The 18,469-nt window shown below is 39.2% G+C and overlaps 1 protein-coding gene across 5 annotated transcripts in view; it reads left to right on the top strand.

The window, feature by feature from the left end:
- Positions 1-18,469, top strand: part of Rnf144b (ring finger protein 144B) — a 236,769-nt gene that overhangs the window by 193,614 nt on the left and 24,686 nt on the right. For 4 of the 5 annotated variants that reach the window (XM_045136409.1, XM_045136406.1, XM_004668388.2 and 1 more), the window contains 2 exons: positions 567-671; positions 17,034-17,094. In XM_045136409.1, the coding sequence (XP_044992344.1) occupies positions 567-671; positions 17,034-17,094 (166 nt within the window). The remainder of the gene's footprint in view (positions 1-566; positions 672-17,033; positions 17,095-18,469) is intronic. The other variant, XM_045136410.1, reaches the window with a different exon arrangement.

The raw sequence follows: 18,469 nt of genomic DNA, 5'->3' as shown, positions 1-18,469 counted from the left end.
TTGCCTGTGAAGCCTAAAGATCCCAGTTTGAGGCTTGATTCCCTAGGACCCATGTAAGCCAGATGCATAAGGTGGTGCATGCATCTGGAGTTTGTTTGCAGTGTCTGGAGGCCTTGGCATGCCCATTCCTCCCTCCCCCCTCCCCATCTGCCTCTTTCTCTCTCTGTCTGTCACTCTCAAATAAATAAAGGAAAATGTTAAAAAAAAAAAGAAAAATAGAATTGGGAAGTCATACAAGTTAAAAATATATATGATGGCCTTTGGTACGACTACTGTAAAATTGTTACTCCCCGCCCCCTGCCAGTCTATGGTGGACAAACAGAGCATATGGGAATTTGACTTGAATAAACTCTTAAGGTGAAATCAGACATAATTAATTGTCTGTTTTTATATTCTTTCCAAAGTGATGGCTCTTTAGTGTTCGCACTTGTGATAACTTATGTTTCCTGAGTACAAGAATCCAGGACAGCCAATTAAGGAAGAGGCAGTGGTGGCTCTGCTATGTAACTTTGGTGCTACTGTGATGGGCACAATGTCTAAAATGCCTGCCTTTATTTTTCCTATAGTGCCTGAAACAGTATATGCAGCTGGCAATCCGAGAAGGATGTGGGTCTCCCATCACTTGCCCTGACATGGTGTGCCTAGAACACGGGACCTTGCAGGACACTGAGGTATGGATGTGCCATGCTCGTCCTTTCTTTTTTGTTGATTTTTTTTTTTATTTATTAGGATCTTGACTCTTAAGTATTTCCCTACTAGGGTGTCCAGCAGCAAAACACAGAGGTTAACTTTTTAAAGGAGTTCTTTATTGCTACATAGCACTGGATTCTTTATACAAACCGTTACTGCTGTCATTTATCTCAAGTCTGTTTATATGTGTCACCTTACATTGAACAAGGGCTAAAATAGGCAAGGATGCTAGAAATCAAATTAATCAAACATGAGGTTTTTGTCTTGTGACTTTGAAGACTTAAAAGATAAATAGATCATAGATTAGCCAGTGATGGAGTATATAAAAGATATTAATTCTACAGTTATTTGTGTATTCCATATTGGTAGTCTTCTACAGAGGTAACCTGAGTTGAACCATTTCCAAAGAGTAGAGAAAGGCCTTCCATTTGGTCTATGTCAGGCATCAGACCATCAGACATATTTTTTTTTTTTTTTTGAGCAACATTTCCAATTTCTTGAGGCATGGTTTATCTCATCTTTTTGTTTATTCCATACCTGATCATTGGCTTGCCCTTCAGACTGCCTCAGTCTTCAGTCCCTGCTCACTTGAATCAGAATATAATAAATTCTTGTCTAAGAACATCTGTCAGCCTCCAAAAGGGGTCCCTAAAAGCAGATGAAATGTTTCCCATTCAGTAAACAGGACCCTGCTTGGCACTGGGCATTCTTCCAGTTTTTTCTTTGCCCATGTCCTGTCCAATGCTAATAACCCTTGTGAAAATGGGTACTATTTCATAAATGGAAACTGAGGCCCAGGCTCAGGAGGTTTAAGTAACTTACCCCAAGGGACTCTCTATAAAGAAGAGCTAGAATTATAAACCAGCACTTTGTAACCAGCATAATTACATGGCTTGAAGAGTACAAGAATGTGTAATGAAGGACTTGATAATTAGAAGTTCAGTAGGGTATGTGGCAATAAGTATGTATATGTGTATATGTGTGGGCATGTAAGTACACATGCATATGCACATATCTATGAACATATGCCCTTTCATATTTTGTATATGATTTTTTTTTGTAAGAAAAACAGCCAGAAAGATGACTTAGATGATTTCTGACCCAACACAGGGTCATCCAGTGTTTAGTTTATGGAATTTCTACTGAGTGAGATCAGTGAGGCAGAAGTTGTTTTCTAGGGAAGCACTGAAGTATATCTAATGATTTAGAAGGGGTTCATCTTAAGCAAACAGCAAATCTAATTTTAAATAGAAGGATGAAATTGAAGATGTGCATCCTGGTCTTGCTGAAGCCTGGCCAAAGATAGACATGCATATACAATAGTCAAGTGTTTTTAACCAACTGGATAGTGTTTAATTTTTAAAGTGGCAGTGAGGATTGTTTTCATTCTGAATTTTAAGCTGAATAGAGGATCTTAATAGCTTTGTCTCTTCTCTTGAAAATAAATCCACACACAGATGAGCTGGGGGTGGACACCTTCCTTTTCCAGCATCAAGATTTCATTGTATGTAGTCATTAAGATAATATATGGCTCGTAGTATGTGTAGTTTTGAATGCATCACAGTGGAGCTCATTCATATGTACTAAGCTAGATTCTATCTCCATGACTGTTTCTTCCTTCCACCTCAAGAAACCGTTTAGTTATACAGGTAACACATAAATATACTTGTGAAACATGGTTCTGTTGGAGCTGCTGAAGCTCCTTGTGTGTATGCTTTCCTGTGTAGTTGGCTCAGGAGCTTGGCTCTGCTCCTGCTCTGCCTTTTCAATCTTCCAAATTGGCTCCACGGTGGTGCGGCCTGCTTCTCGCTTATCTGTCGGAAACAGTCTTGGTAGTGAAGAACTTAGTGCCTGGTTCAAGACCTGTTTGCCTTCATTGGAAACAGTAGGACATAGCTTTCCTTTCAGTGTCGGGAAGCTGGTGAGAGACAGAAAGTTGAGGCTAGAGGTGACCTCTCAGGGAGCCAGGGAAAGAGTCAGGCTTTCCTCACTTGCATCCTCCAGGACTTTGAGCTGTTGCTCTGAAGGTCTTTACCAATGTACTGCATCCAGGAACCTTGTCCAACATGGAATTAGGAAAGCAGGACATAGATTGTCATTTATTTAAAAATTTTTTTTCCTATTCTTAATTTTTAATTTTTTTATTAACAACTTCTATGATTGTAAACAATATCTCATGGAAATACCCTCTCTCCACCCACTTTCACCTTTGAAACTCCACTCTCAATCATATCCCCTTCCTCTCTTAATCTGTCTTTCTTTTATTTTGAAGTCATGATCTTTTCCTCCTATTGTGATGATTATGTGTAGATAGTATGATACACTGTGGATATCCAGGCTATTTTGTGTCTGGGGGAGCACATTGTAAGGAGTCCTACCCTTCATTTGGCTCTTACATTCTTTCAGCCACCTCTTCCACATTAGACCCTGAGTCTTGGAAGGTGTGATAGAGATATTGCAGTGCTGAGCACTCCTATCACTTCTTCTCAGCACCGTGATGTTTTCTGAGCCATCCCAAGACCACTGGCATCTAAAAAGAGAAGGTACTCAACCAAAAGTGAGAGTAGCATTAATATATAGATATGAACATTAAGAGAAGTACTTACTGGGCAGTTTGATAAGCATACTATATAGATTTAGCCAGACAGCAGCAGATATTACAACCCTAGGGCTCATGACTACCCCTGTTTTAGGTTTTTAACATCAAGGATGTATTCCCTTCCATGAAGCGGGCCTCCAGTCCAACTAGAGGGCAGTTGGTTTCCACCATGACAGATGTGCCACTATTGCACCCATTGGCTCATTTGGCCTGGCTGACAAAATATAAGGCTTGAAGTGTCCACTGTTGAATATCTTCACTGGTGATTTCTCTCTCTCCTATTGTACGGCATGCAGAATGGCTTCTTCCACCTTTCTGTGGCCTTGAAGCCCTCATATGTGGAGTCTTCAGCAATAGGGTCTTACCATCTATTCCTGGTAGGAAACGAAGGGCCTTGTCAATGGCCTGTAATATTTTGGGGGCATCAAGGACCTCACTGGCCAAAAACTCACTGGAAGGTATCCCATCCCTGACACTGAAAATTTTCTAGCAACAATCTATGGTTCCTGAGTGTTCCATTGTCCAGAAAAGTAGGTTTCCATGTGGTTTATTTATATCTTCTTAGATTTTGATTAGCCCTCCCTCTACCTTTCCTTTGCTCAATCTCTCCCCCTGACCTCACTTGGGCCTTTTCACACCCATTAATCTGTTCTTCTACTTACATATATACAATACCATCCTATTAAGTACGACCCCTCCCTTCCTTTCTCTTTCCTTTATCTCTCTTTTCTAGCTTACTGGACTTTGCTACTGAGTTTTCTTTCTACTCACACAGAAGTCCAATCATCTGTAGCTAGGATCCACATATGACAGAGATCATGAGATGCTTGGCTTTCTGGGCCTGGGTTACCTCACTTAGTATAATCCTTTCCAGAACCATCCATTTTCCTCCAAATTTCATAAGTTTATTTTTATTTACCACTGAGTAGAGCTCCATTGTATAAATGTGCTATATCTTCATTATCCACTCAGCAGTTGAGGGAATCTAGGCTGGTTCCATTTCCCAGCTATTGTGAATTGAGTGGCAATAAACATGGTTGAGCAAGTATCTCTAAAGTAATGAGATGAGTCCTTAGGATACATGCCTAGAAGTGCTATACCTGGGTCATATGGTAGATCTATTTTTAGCTGTCTCAGGAACCTCCACACTGATTTCCACAATGGCTGGATTAGATTGCATTCCCACCAACAGCATAGAAGGGTTCTTCTTTTGCCACATCCATGCCAGCATTTGTGGCCATTCGTTTTCGTGATGGTAGCCAGTCTGACAGGAGTGAGATGGAATCTCAAAGTACTTTTAATCTGCATTTCCCTGATGACTAGGGATGTAGAACATTTTTTAGAGGCTTATACGCCATTCATATTTCTTCTTTTGAGAACTCACTATTTCGTTCCATAGCCCATTTCTTATTTGGGTTGTTTGATTTCTTATTATTTAAGTTTTTGAGTTCTTTGTATATCCTAGGTATTAATCCTTTATCAGATGTATAGCTGACAAAGATTTTTTTCCCATTCTATAGGTTGCCTCTTTGCTTTATTCACAGTGTCCTTTGCCATACAAAATCTTTGTAATTTCATGAGGTCCCAGTGGTTATTCTGTGGTTTTATTGCCTGAGCAATTGGGGTTATATTCAGAAAGTCTTTGCCAAGACCAATATGATGAAGGGTTGCCCCTACATTTTCCTCTAGTAGCTCCAGAGTTTTGGGTCTGATATTAAGGTCTTTAATCCATTTGGATTTAATCCTTGTGCATGGAGAGAGAGAAGGATCTACTTTCATCCTTCTGCAGATACATATCCAGTTTTCCCAGTACCATTTGCTGAAGAGGCTGTCTTTTCTCCAATGAGTATTTTTGGCATTTTTTGATGAATATCAGGTGGCTATAGCTACCCAGACTTACATCTATTCAGTTCCATTGATCTACATGTCTGCTTTTGTGCCAGTACCATGCTGTTTTTGTTACCATGGCTCTGTAGTATAAATTAAAATCAGGTATGGTGATACCACCAGCCTTATTTTTGTTGCTCAAAATTGTTTTAGATATTTGAGATGTTTTGTGCTTCCAAATGAATTTTTGGATTTTTTTTCTATTTCTATGAAAAGTGCCATTGGAATTTTGATGGGGATTGCATTAAATGTGTAGATTGCTTTTGATATGATTGCCATTTTCACAATATCGATTCTTCTGATCCAAGAACAAGAGATACTTTTTCATTTCCTAGTGTCTTCTGCAATTTTTTTTTTTTTTTGAGTGTTTTAAAGTTTGCATTGTAGAGATCCTTCACTTCCTTAGTTAGGTTTACTGCAAGGTACTGTTTTTCTAATGCAATTGTGAATGGGGTTGATTCTCTGATTTCATCCTCTGTGTGTTTGTTGTTAGCATATAGGAAGGCTACTGATTTCCGTGTGTTTATTTTGTATTCTGCTACATGGTTATAGGTGTTTATCAGCTCTAAAAATTTGCTGGTAGAATCTCTAGGGTCTTCTATGTACAGAATCATATCATCTGCAAATAATAACTTGATCTCTTCCTTTCCAATTTGTATCCCTTTCATATGTGTCTCTTGCTTTATTGCTATGGCTAAGACTTCCAGTACTATATTAAATAACAAGACACCCTTGTCTTGTTCCTGATTTTAGTGGAATAGCTTCCAGTTTTTCCCTATTTAGTAGAATGTTGGCTGTAGGCTTGTCATAAATAGCCTTTATTATGTTGAGATACATTCCTTCTATTCCCATCTCTGTAGGACTTTTATCATATAAGGATGTTGGATTTTGTCAAGTGCTTTCTCTGCATCAAATGAGATGATCATGTGACTTTTGTCCTTCATTCCCTATAAATAATGTATTACATTTATCGATTTGCATATGTTGAACCATCCCTGCATCTCTGGGATAAAGCCTACTTGGTTGGGGTGAATGATCTTTCTGATATATTCTTATATTCTGTTTACCAATATTTTGTTGAGAATTCTTACATCTATGTTCATGAGAGCGATTGGTCTGCAATTTTCTTTTTTTGTTCTATCTTTGCATGGTTTTAGTATTAGGCTGATACTTGCTTTGTAGAAGGAGTTTGGTAGTACTCTTTGTTTTTCTAATTTATTGAAAAGCTTAAGAAGCAGTGATGTTAGTTCTTCCCTGAAGGTCTGGTAAAATTCACCAGTGAATAAATCTGGGCCTGGACTTTTTTCAGCTGGGAGACTGTTTTCTTTCAAGGTAGGGTCTTACTCTAGCCCACGCTGACCTGGAATTTACTATGGAGTCGCAGGGTGGCCTCGAACTCACGGCAATCCTCCTATCTCTGTCTCCTGAGTGCTGGGATTAAAGGTGTGCGCCACGATGCCCGGGTAGTTGGGAGATTTTTGATAACTGCTTGGATCTCCATACTTGTTACAGGTCTATTTAAGTGATTAATCTCATCTTGATTTAATTTAGATAGGTTATATAAATCAAGGAAATCATCCATTTCTTTCAGATTTTCACACTTAGTGGAGTATATGCTTTTATAGTATGTCCCTGTGATTTTTTTGAATTTCTGTGGTATCTGTTGTAATGTTGCCTTTTTCATCTGTAATTTTATTAATTTATGTCTCTTCTCTCTTTCTTTTGGTCAGATTTGCTAAGGGTTTATCAACTTTGTTTATCCTTTCAAAGAACAACTCTTTGTTTCGTTGATTCTTTGGATTGTTTTGCTGGTTTCTATTTCATTAATTTCTGCCCTAATCTTTATTATTTCTTCCTGTCTATTGATTTTCAATTTGCCTTGTTCTTTTTCTAAGGCTGTAAGGAAAACATTAGGTTGTTTATTTGAGACCTTTATAATTTCTTAATATAGGCACTTAAAACTATAAATTTCCTTCTTAGGACTGCCTTCATAGTGTCCAAAATGTTTTGGTATGTTATGTTCTCATTATCATTGGACTCTATGAATATTTTGATTTCCTCATTAACCCGTTCATCATTTAGCAGTGTATCGTTTAGTTTCCATGTTTTGTGTATGCTCTATAGCTTTCCTTGCTGTTGATTTGTAGTTTGATTCCATTGTGGTCAGATTGAATGTAAGGAATTATTTCAATTTTCCTGTATTTGTTAAGATTTGCTTTGTGTCCTAATATATGGTCTATTTTAGAGATTGTTCCATGTGCTGCTGAAAGAATGTATATTCTGCAGCATTTGGATGAAATGTCCTGTATGTATCTGTTAGGTCCATTTCTTCTATGACCTCATTTAATCCAGATGCCTCTCTGTTTATTTTTTGCCAGGATGACCTGTCAATTTATGAGAGTGGGGTGTTGAAGTCACCCATTACCACAGCATTTGGTGTTATCTGTGACTTTAGTTCTAATAACATTTGTTTGGTGAAGTTGGGATCCCCCATGTTAGGTGCATATATGTTTATGATTGTAATGTCCTCCTGTTGGAGTGTGCCCTTAGTCAATAAAAGTGACCTTCCTTATCCTTTCTAACTAATATTGGACTGAAGTCTACCTTGTCAGATATTAGAATTGCCATGTTTTTGTAGTTCTTCTGTTTTTACCTTTGCTGGCTTGTATTAACTAGTATTTGAGTATGGTTTGTTTTTTCCAGGATCCTTTTATGTGTGCTTTTCTTTCTCTTTAGCATGGAGGAGTCTTTCAAGTATTTTCTGTAGAGTTGGTTTTGTCTTCAAATAATCCTTTAGCCTGCTTTTATTGTGGGATGTCCTTATTTCTCCATCTATTTAAAGGCATCATCTAGTCTAATCAGTTCCCTGCAGTACTGAAGAGGTAGTGTATTCAGGCCTGCTAGGGAGCCCAAACCCTTGGTCTAGGTGGTGTAACTTTAGAGTGGAGTGCAGAGCCTGCTCTACAGTGCCTGCTATCATATGACCCAAGAAATTAACCTTCTTCCAGCTGCCAGCAAGCAGGCCAGGCAGGGGAAGAGCTTTCATCCACCAAGCCTATGTGTGGGTCCTGAGGCCCTGAAACAACTGTTACTTCCAGGGCCTCAGGACATGCCAGAGGAGTGGTGGCATGGCTGGCTTTGCCAAGAACAGGGCCTCAGAATTTCTGTAGAAAGGGATTTAGACTTCTGCAGCTTTAGAGACGAGGAGGGGAAGAATGCTGAGGAATCCAAGGCTGTATTTGCAAAAATAGATACAGTTTTTACTTGAGTATGTTAATTTAGGATGGCTTTGGGAGAAGCAGCTGGAACTATAGGACCTAGACATTTACCCTAAGTCACCCTTTACACTGCCTGCCCTTGTCATCTCTCCTTTAACACTTTTCCTTCCCACTTTCATGGTGGGAAGCTGGAACAGAAGAAAGATCAGAATGGCCTGGGCAGGTGAGATATTCCTATGGCTGCCATATAAGGATCTGAATGGGAGGATCAACTGTGACCTAGTGACTTTCTGCTGTGATGTGTGCAGCTGGATTACAGTTAAACTTTGGAGGTGGCAAGAAGCAAAGGAATCTGGCAGACCAGAGTTAATAGATGTTTTTGAGGCTCCCAGCTAGATTTTGTTGTATAGCATTATTACAGCTTCATTTTGAGGTGTATTTAAAACTCCATATAAGTGAAGAGTAAAGTCTCTAACATTTTTCTAAAGCCAAATGCAAAACTGCATAAGAAAACTGAGCAGGGGTTTGTTTGGTTGACTGTGTCTCACGGATGTGCACATGAGTGCCTGGGTCCTTGTGCCCACTAGTGAGGGGCATCAGGAAGGTGGGGTGGTGTGCTTGGTAATAAATGTACAGACGTGTCTGTAGAACCCGTGAAACAAGAATAGATAGGGCTGTCCCTTCCAGGCTTCCACCAGCTCTTGATTCCATTCCTCACTCATCTTTTTCTTCTATGGAGGCGCTGCCTTCCACCACTTAGGTGCCCTTTTGTACTTCCCGTCAGAATTTGATATCTAGTCCTTAGATAAGCAGACTTGAGTGGGTTTGTTTTACTCAGGTTGGTGGTTAATGTACCTCTTAAGTTAGGAGAAATTGTTTTTGTTTTCTGGGTTGAGATAGAAGATAGTGTTCATTTCTATATTATTGGGATTATACATCATAAGGCAAGTACTGTTTCTCCTGCCTGCATTTTTGCAAGTCACAGAAATGTCCCCAGCCTTGTTTGACAGACAGGTCATAATGATTGACTCATGGCCAATTGTATCTCTAATGCACTTATCTGCAATCGGCTATGTTCAACCTGTTTCTTCGGTTTTCAAAAGCAGCTCATTTAAAGGGCCAGACCTCAGTACAATCTTGGCTGTTTTTCCCTTGTGTCCTGATTTTATAAACCAATGGACGGCAGTTTCTGAGACCTAGCCTCAACTTCTGTTTTAACCATTTCATTGTTATAACTGACAATTGATGTTTTCATTCAAAAGCATTATATTCATCACATCTCTTCTGGGATCTGTTCCCATTTTCAGCATAAATGTGTCTGTCATTGTCAGACTCCCTTCTCCTCTTCACTCTTCTCTTCTTCCCCTCAGCTCCACCCCAACACTTTCTCTTGATGTCTTTCAGTAGGATTAGTGTCAGTGTGGCTGGTGATGCTTATTCCAGTACTAGGGCCATCTTTAGCATTAATTAAAATGGTGTGTCCCACTTTCATTTCTTCTTAGGTTAGAGCTACCCAGGTAAGCATGCGTCTAACTATTCTAGTACTCCACACATAGACACTGGTTATATCCTCACGCATTATGGATGGGATAGAAAATCAGAGATTCTACAGGGTCTCCAGATTTCTTCCCAGAAACCAAAGATTATAGTCTTTTTGTTTTTAAAATTTTATTTATGTGTGTGTGAGAGAGAGATAGAGAGGGAGGGAGAGAGGGAGAAAGATAGAGATAGAGAGAGATAGAGAGAGAGGAAGAGCGTGCTTGCATGAGAGAGAAAGGAGGGTCTCTTACAGCTGCAATGGAATGTCCATCTGGCTTTACACAGGGGCTGGAGAATTGAATCCTGGGCTGGCAGGCTTTCCAAGCAAGTGCCTTTAACCACTGGGCCATCTTCCCAGCCTCAGCTTTTTGTTTGTACTGTCCTAATCGTGTTCTTATTGTCTTTGAAATGAAGGTTTTTATTTTTTAGAATTTCTAGAATGACGTTAAAGAGGAAAAATATCTTTCATGCTTGGATATGAACACAAAGATTTTTTTAACAAGTAAATTAACACAAAATTCAAAGAAGATATGACAAAAAAAAAAAAAACCCTGAAATCAAATTCTAAGGCTTTCTACTATTTGATCTGAGCAGCAGTCCTTCAATAGCTCAGAAAATATTTGGACAGCTTTGCGTTTGCTCTGGTTAATAATAGTCTAGAATCCACTGAATTAGACAAGTTTCTATAGCCATGTACTGACAAAGGTCTAAAGTGAATAAGCAAGTTGGAAAAACTTGGTAACTATTCCCTACTAGGGAATTTTTTCTATTTATTTACTTATTTTGGTTTTTCGAGGTAGGGTTTTGCTGTAGCCCAGGCTGACTTGGAATTCACTATGTAGTCTTAGGCTGACCTTGAACTCACAGCAGTCCTCCTACCTCGGCCTCCTGAGTGCTGGGATTAAAGGCGTGCACCACCATGCCTAGATTTTACTATTTATTTTTAATTTTGAAAATATTTTATTTTTATTTATTTATTTGACAGAAAAAGGGATGGGGGGGGGGGAGACTGACGAGGGACACGCCAGAGCTCTAACCACTGCAAATGAACTCTAGACACTTGCGCTCCATTGTGCATTTGGTTTACATGGGTCCTGGGGAATCAAACCTGGATCCTTGGGCTTTGCAGGCAAATGCCTTAACTGATAAGCCATCTCTCCAGCCCATAATTTTTTAAGCTAATTTTATTTTAACTGGTATATAAAATAAAAATTGTACATATTTCTATTTTCTTTATTAGCTTTTTTCTTTCTTCCTTCCTCCCTTCCTTCCCTTTTTCCCTTTCCCTTTCCTTCTTCCCTTACTTTCCCTGTCTTTCCACAAAACCCTGACTATGTACAGACCATGCTGGCATTGAACTCATAATCCTTCTGTCTTATCCTCCCAAATCCTGAGGTTACAGGCATGTACCACTCTGGCAAAATTATACATATTTAGGAGTATTGTATAATGTTCCAATACATGCTTATATTTCATAATGTTTATGTTGGGTCAATTATATTCTTCATTTATTTGTGGTGGAGACTTTCAAATCTTATCTTTTAAAGTTTTGAAATGTGCCTGTTGTTGTTGTGTTCATCTTACTATGCAAAGCCTACCAGAACTTCTGAGCTTTGTCTGACCTTGCTGCAGAATTCTCATTACCAAGTACAAAATGAAGAAAAATAGAAACTTATAACAAAGCTAATACTTTGGAGAATTGTAAGTAGGAATTAAAATTAGTGGGCAGATATATGATGAGAAGTAGGATTTTCATAGCCTTCAATATCCCCCTGCAGTGAATTATCACAATTTTATGTTGCCTCAGCATCCATTTTGAATATAAGTTGGACTTTCTCATGCAACAAATGGGCTCAGTCACCCTTGACATAGTTTCTAGTTATATGCCTTCACCTAGTTCCTCAACATGGTCAGTCAAAAATCTGTTTTACATAGCTTCCCCTGGAATCTCTCTCACAATGGAAGGGTTAGATACAAGCTCCTTGAATGGCCTTAATGAATTCCATCCCACATGAATTTGCAGATTGACCACAGAAACTACTGTAATCGCAGTGTGATTACCTGGAGCTGGTGTCTGTGTGCTTTAATCTCACCAGTAAAACTCCCCACAGGAAACCTGTTTGAGTAATGCATTGTACCCAGTAAAGGTGTTTGCCCATGGCCCCTCTGTCTTTCCTTGTCTGCACTCGGACCTCTGTGTGTATCCTTGAAGTGTTCTATGTGCACCCCCCTTCCCGACCTTTAAGTAATAAGATCCTCCTTCCATCTTGTATCTTTCCTAATTGTTGAAGGGGTGCTCTTTATTTTAAAGATCCCCTAAGTTAAAACACTTCCTGCAAGATTCTTATCAATCACAACAGATAGAGAAACCTGGTAGACTTCACCTTAATCAAAGAAGCTATCTTCATCAGTAATGAACAATGTTTCCTCACACTTGATGATCTGACCAAAAATATACAACCCCAATATACTCATAAGAAAGCATCAGATAAACCCAAGTTGAAGAACACTGTACACATAGCTTGCCTGGACTCTTCAAACACATAAAGTTCATGGAGGAGAAGGCAAACTGAAAACTCATAGAAAACTAAGGGCACCTTGCAACAAGATGCAAGATGGTTGGTTGGGTTGGGTATGAGGCTGAAAAAAGAAAAGACATTAATGGAACAATGTGTGAAATTTGATTAAGTTTTGATAATAATTTAATTGTATTATGCCAATGTAAATTTTATTTTTAATTTTTTGTTTTTCAAGGTAGAGTGTTGCTCTAGCCTAGGCTGACCTGGAATTCATTATGTAGTCTCAGGGTGGCCTTAAACTCACAGTGATCTGCCTACCTCTGCCACCCAAGTGCTGGGATTAAAGGTGTGCACCACCATGCCCAGCTATTTTTATTATTTTAATCATTAGGTAAAGTGTTATCTTTAGGAGAAGTTGAGGGAATGGTTTTAGAAACCATATGCAAATCTTGTATGTTTTTTTAAAAATGTGTTTGTCTGTGAGTATATGCAAGTGTGTGCCACCATGTGCGTGTGGAGGTCTGGGGACAACCTTAGGCTGTTTGTCTTCTACCTTGCTTGAGACAGGGCCTTGTCATTTTTTCCTCTCTGTGTGTGCCAATCTAGCTGGCCCACAAGCTCTGGGATTCTCCTGTCTCTGCTTCCTATTGTGGTAGCTGTGTTGGAATCATGGGTTTAGGCACCACGTAGCATCTGGCTTGACATGGCTGCTAGAAAATTGAATTCAAGCCAGCAGCCTTGCAAACAACTATCTTTAACTGTGGAGCCATATCCCTAACCCTAAATTTTGCAAATTGTCTTAAATTCTAAAATTGTTTCAAAATAAAAATTAATCATTCCAGTGTGATTTGGTTGAATTTCTTTGCTGGTAGAAAGAAGATAAAGGTACACCCAACGATGGCCATCCAATCCCCAATCCCACTTAGTATCCTCCAAGTTGCCAATTGAAGTTTTTGTGAATTCCTTTTTCATGTGAAAGCATTTGTGAATTCCTCAAATAACCACCTATAACCCTTTCTCTTGCAGCCTTCTAGCAATCATCCTACCAAAATTATTTTAATGATTTTGCACGTGTGTGTGAGTGTAGGCTAGAAGTTGATACTGGGTGTCTTCTTCAATTGCTTTCCTCTTTATTTGTTGAAGTAGGGTCTCTCACCTGAGCACAGAGCTTGCAGATTCAGTTGGTTTAGCTAGTCAGCTTGTCTGGGGATTTGCTGTCTGCCTCCTGTGCACTGGGATGGCAGGTGGCTGGAAAGTGGGGCGGGGAGTCCCACCCCAGGTCCTCACTCTTGCACGGCTAGCCCTCCCTACACAGAGCCGTCTCCCAGCCCTATTTCTGTTTTATCATTATAGAAACAGATTCTCAGAATGGCAATAAAACCAGGAATTTACTGCTTTACATCATTTGTTTTTATTTCTTAACCTGATTTATCTTTCTCTTATCTAATAAACAAAGGGTAAAAAACATGTTAGAAAATTAATGTTAATATGTAAAATCCAAGAAGTGACAAAAGTCAGGAATAAATCCTCTGAATGTTTCCATTCCTTCTCTATGTTCTGAGTCACTCAGACATTCTGCCTAGTGCTTTGCCCATGTGAGTGTCCATGAGCCCAGGGAGAAGACACTAGTCTAAAGGACAAGACGGGCACCGAGATGGGCATGCTCTGGACGTGGCCTTTCTTTCAGAAGGATCAAGTAGAGTGGGCAGTTATAATTTTATGATCATAGATTTCTGAGGAAAAGGTTGATTTAACTTATAAAGCCCTAGTTCCATAATAAACCTTTGTCTTATGAAATCATACCTGAGAGATTCCAGCTAGTTTAAGACCAAAATAAGTTCGAGGCCCATGCATTCCTTGTTGGCAATAATGTGTACACTAATTTGTCTTTTTAATTTAAAATTAAATATCCAACCCTATTGGTAACTTTGTATTGCATCAATTTCTGTCATTTTTTTTTTAAATTTTTTTTGGTAATTTTTGTTTATTTATTTGAGAGAGACAGAGAGAGAGAGGGAGAGAGAATGGGCACGCCAGGGCCTCCAGCCACTGCAAACGAACTCCAGACGCATGTGCCCCCTTGTGCGTCTGGCTAACGTGGGTCCTGGGGAGTTGAGCCTCGAACCGGGGTCCTTAGGCTTCACAGGCAAGGGCTTAACCGCTAAGCCATCTCTCCAGCCCAATTTCTGTCATTTTTCAATAGCCTTTCCTCTGTGTCTAAAGTGTCTTACCTCCTGTTGGTCTTGTCTCCATAAACTATGTCACTTAGCTGTTAGAATCAGTGACTCAAGTAGTTTTTGAGGAAAGGGGACTTACCATAACCTCATGGAATATCACTGAGGTTTCCAGGGTCCAGATGATATCAACCCCAAGTCAAACATGGAAGCAGTACTTAGCTGTTGTCCTCCACACATGATCCGTGACATCGAGAGAGGATCCTATTTCCTTCATGCCTGTGGTTGCTGCTTGTTCTGCCTAAACTTTTGTCTCCAATTCCAAATTTTATTTTGATACATTTGTCTATGAGGAAAGTTTTTCTGGGATATTTTAACAAATAAACAAAGCTTGCTTTTAGTATCATAAAAGTCCAATCATACCTTTTAATTTTTTTGTTTGTTTATTTTTATTTATTTGAGAGCGAAGGAGAGAGAGAGAGAGAGGAAGAGGCAGAGAGAATGGGCGCGCCAGGGCCTCCAGCCACTGCAAACAAACTCCAGACACGTAAGCCCCCTTGTGCATCTGGCTAACATGGGCCCTGGGGAATTGAGCCTCGAATGGGGGTCCTTAGGCTTCACAGGCTAGTGCCTAACTGCTAAACCATCTCTCCAGCCCAATCATACCTTTTAAAAGAGTGATTTCAAAATATCTGTAACATGAAATTGGCCACATATATTTTGAATAAGAATTGCTAAAGGGCTGGAGGGATGGCTTAGTGATTAAGGTGCCTGCCTGCAAAGTCAAAGGATGCAGGTTCAATTTCCCAGGACCCACAAGTGTAAGTGTAAGTCAGATGCGCAACGTGGTGCATGCATCTGATTTGTTTGCAGAGGCTGGAGGCCCTAGTGTGCCCATTCTTTCAAATAAATAAGTAAATAAAAATAATTTTAAAAAATTGCTAAAAGGTTTGTATTTAAGGCACCAGATGAAAACATAACATTTTATTTTCAATTGAGGAAAAATATTTGGAGAAAAAAATTTTTTGAGAAAATGCTTTTATACTTGGATTTATCTTTACCTTACTTTTGAGATAAGTATGACTGAATTTGCCTATTTTGTTGTCTTTCATACATTGTAGCTTAGGCAGATTCATTTATGAACTAAATAAATCGGGATTATTGTTGGATGGCATGAACTTTTTAAAATGAATTATATCAGTTAAATACAATTTGAGTTGCATCATTTTCTCTAGTTTTCTCAAAGCAGATTTTTTTTGCTAGTTATGAGAGTTTCTTATCCAGATGCATTTTATACCAAAAGGTATGTTTATTATAATAGTCTAGTATATACATATTATAATGGTTGAATATATGTATATTATAATGATTTTAAAATTAGTATTGCCAAGGCTAAGAACTTGTGTCCTACATTACTTTGTTAAATTTCTGGAAGGCTAATAACAATTTTCTGAAGCCACATCAGTGTAGTTATATTTTGACATCAGTAGAATTAATCTTTTTACAGTAATAGTTGATAGCAGTTTGCTTTTCTTGTATCTGACTTTGAAATACAATTTTTAAATGATGAATCTGGGCTGGAGGGGTGGTTTAGCAGATAAGGCACTTGCCTGCAAAGCCAAAGGATCCAAGTTCAATTTCCCAGGACCCATGTAAGCCAGATGTACAAGGTGGTACATGCTTCTGGAGTTTGTTTGCAGCAGCTGAATGCCCTGCATTTTCTCTCTCTGCCCCTCTCCCCCCACATCATAAATAAATTTAAAAAAATGATGAATCTAAACTGTCACTGTGTTAGGTGTGAATCATTGTTCACTAGGAAACCTTCGGTTCATTTTGCTATTTAAAGCCTATGGGTAATTTGGTGACATTCCACTGTGTGTCAGGGTATTACAACAGAAGGCTCCATGAAGCGATTGTTGTCAGAAGAAAAGTCTGCATTGGTTAGGAGATACCATTTCCTAGGCACCAAGTGAAGGTTGAAAACTGATGGAGGTACTATCTACTTGGCCTTAGTTTTTAAGGATCCAAATATAACTATATAGTCTTTTAAAAATGTCTTGCTTATAGAGAAGAAAGGATCATCTTTTATACATGTACATAATTAATATGAAAAGTCCAAATCCTAAAATTTGCCTATCTGGTCTTAGTAGCTACTGACCATGTACTGAAGGTGGTCAGTGAGCTTTGCATCCTATCCCTTAAGCAGTGGTTCCTGGCCAGGCTGGAGGGAGGGGTGAGCTGGGATTGGCTGCATGTGTTCCGTGTGAGCACTGAAGAGAAAAGGAAGTTTGCTAACAACGAGAAGACAGGTCGCAGTACACAAAGCTAGCAACAAGCGTCACAGAAAGCTAACAGGGCAGGGTCCTGAGCTGACTGAAATCTCATCTCGTGATGTCTCTGATTTCAGATTGCCTGCTTGGTGTCTGTGGAGCAGTTTCAGCTTTATCAACGCTTAAAATTTGAACGAGGTATGCACTGTTTTACTTATCCTCATGGTGAACGTGGTTTTCCATATGTCATCTTTACACTAACCCTTATGGAAGATTAAGGCAGCTGGGCTGTCAACATAGCCACAAGGTTTCTCAAAACGGGGTAAAACTATAATTGCAACATACAGCTTCAACTCTGCCACCCACAGCCAGCAAGAAAAAATAACAAGCAACCATGTTTATTGCTGCTCAATTTATAATAGCTGGGAAATGGAACCAGCCTAGATGTCCCTCAACAGATGAGTGGATAATGAAGATGTGGCACATTTATACAGTGGAGTTCTACTCAGTGGTAAAGGAAAATGAAGTTATGAAATTTGCAGAAAAATGGATGGACCTGGAAAGTATTATACTAAGTGAGGTAACCCAGGCCCAGAAAGCCAAGCGCCACATGTTCTCTCTCATATGTGGATCCTAGCTACAGATGACTGGGCTTCTGCGTGAGAATGAAAATACTTAGTAGCAGAGGCCAGTAAGTTAAAAAGGAGACATAAAGGGTAGAGAAAGGAAGGGAGGAGGATACTTAATAGGTTGATATTGTATATATGTAATTACAGTGATTGTAATGGGGAGGTAATATGATGGAGAATGGAATTTCAAATGGGAAAGTGTGGGGGTGGGGAGGGAGGGAATTACCATGGGATATATTTTATAATCATGGAAAATGTTAATAAAAACTTAAAAAAAAAGAAAAAAAAATAACAAGCAAACAAATAAAAAATGAAAACTAGGGCTGGAGAGATGGCTTAGCCATTAAGCTTGCCTGTGAAGCCTAAGGATCCTGATTCGAGGCTCGAGTCCCCAGGACCCTCGTTGGCCATATGTACAAGGGGGCGCACGCATCTGGAGTTCCTTTGCAGTGTGGCTGGAGGCCCTGGCGCACCCATTCTCTCTCTGCCTCTTTCTCTCTCTGTCTGTTGCTCTCAAATAAATAAATAATAAACAAAAAAAAATTTTTTTTAAATGCAGACTAGCAGGAAATAGAATTTCCCTTTTGCTGCTTGTTTTGTAATTTTAATTTGGCCTATGTGAAAAACGAAGCACAGAAGGCTACAATGCAGAGTCCTGAAGTGACTGCAGTCTCATCTTGCAGGGTTAAATGCTTTCATAACGATAGTGATACAAAGGAAAGCAACTCTCAAGTTGATTTGATTAACAATTTTTCACTCTTGAAGGTCACATTAAGCATTTTTATTGCTCTTTAAGATAAATACATTTGTTCTTTTGGTTCTATTTTCGTAACCATGGTGGTAATTCAGTTTGGATAGGTATCATTTTGAGAGAAATTATAATGTGTTGGACTGATTTTTCTTCCTAACCTATGCTTTAGAGCCGTTTATAGTCTTTCTATGTA

This window comes from Jaculus jaculus, chromosome 17, assembly GCF_020740685.1.
Source record: "Jaculus jaculus isolate mJacJac1 chromosome 17, mJacJac1.mat.Y.cur, whole genome shotgun sequence".
NCBI classification, from domain to species: Eukaryota; Metazoa; Chordata; class Mammalia; order Rodentia; family Dipodidae; genus Jaculus; species Jaculus jaculus.
Note: the sequence above shows the minus strand (reverse complement) of the source record. Positions and strands in the feature narration are given on the sequence as shown.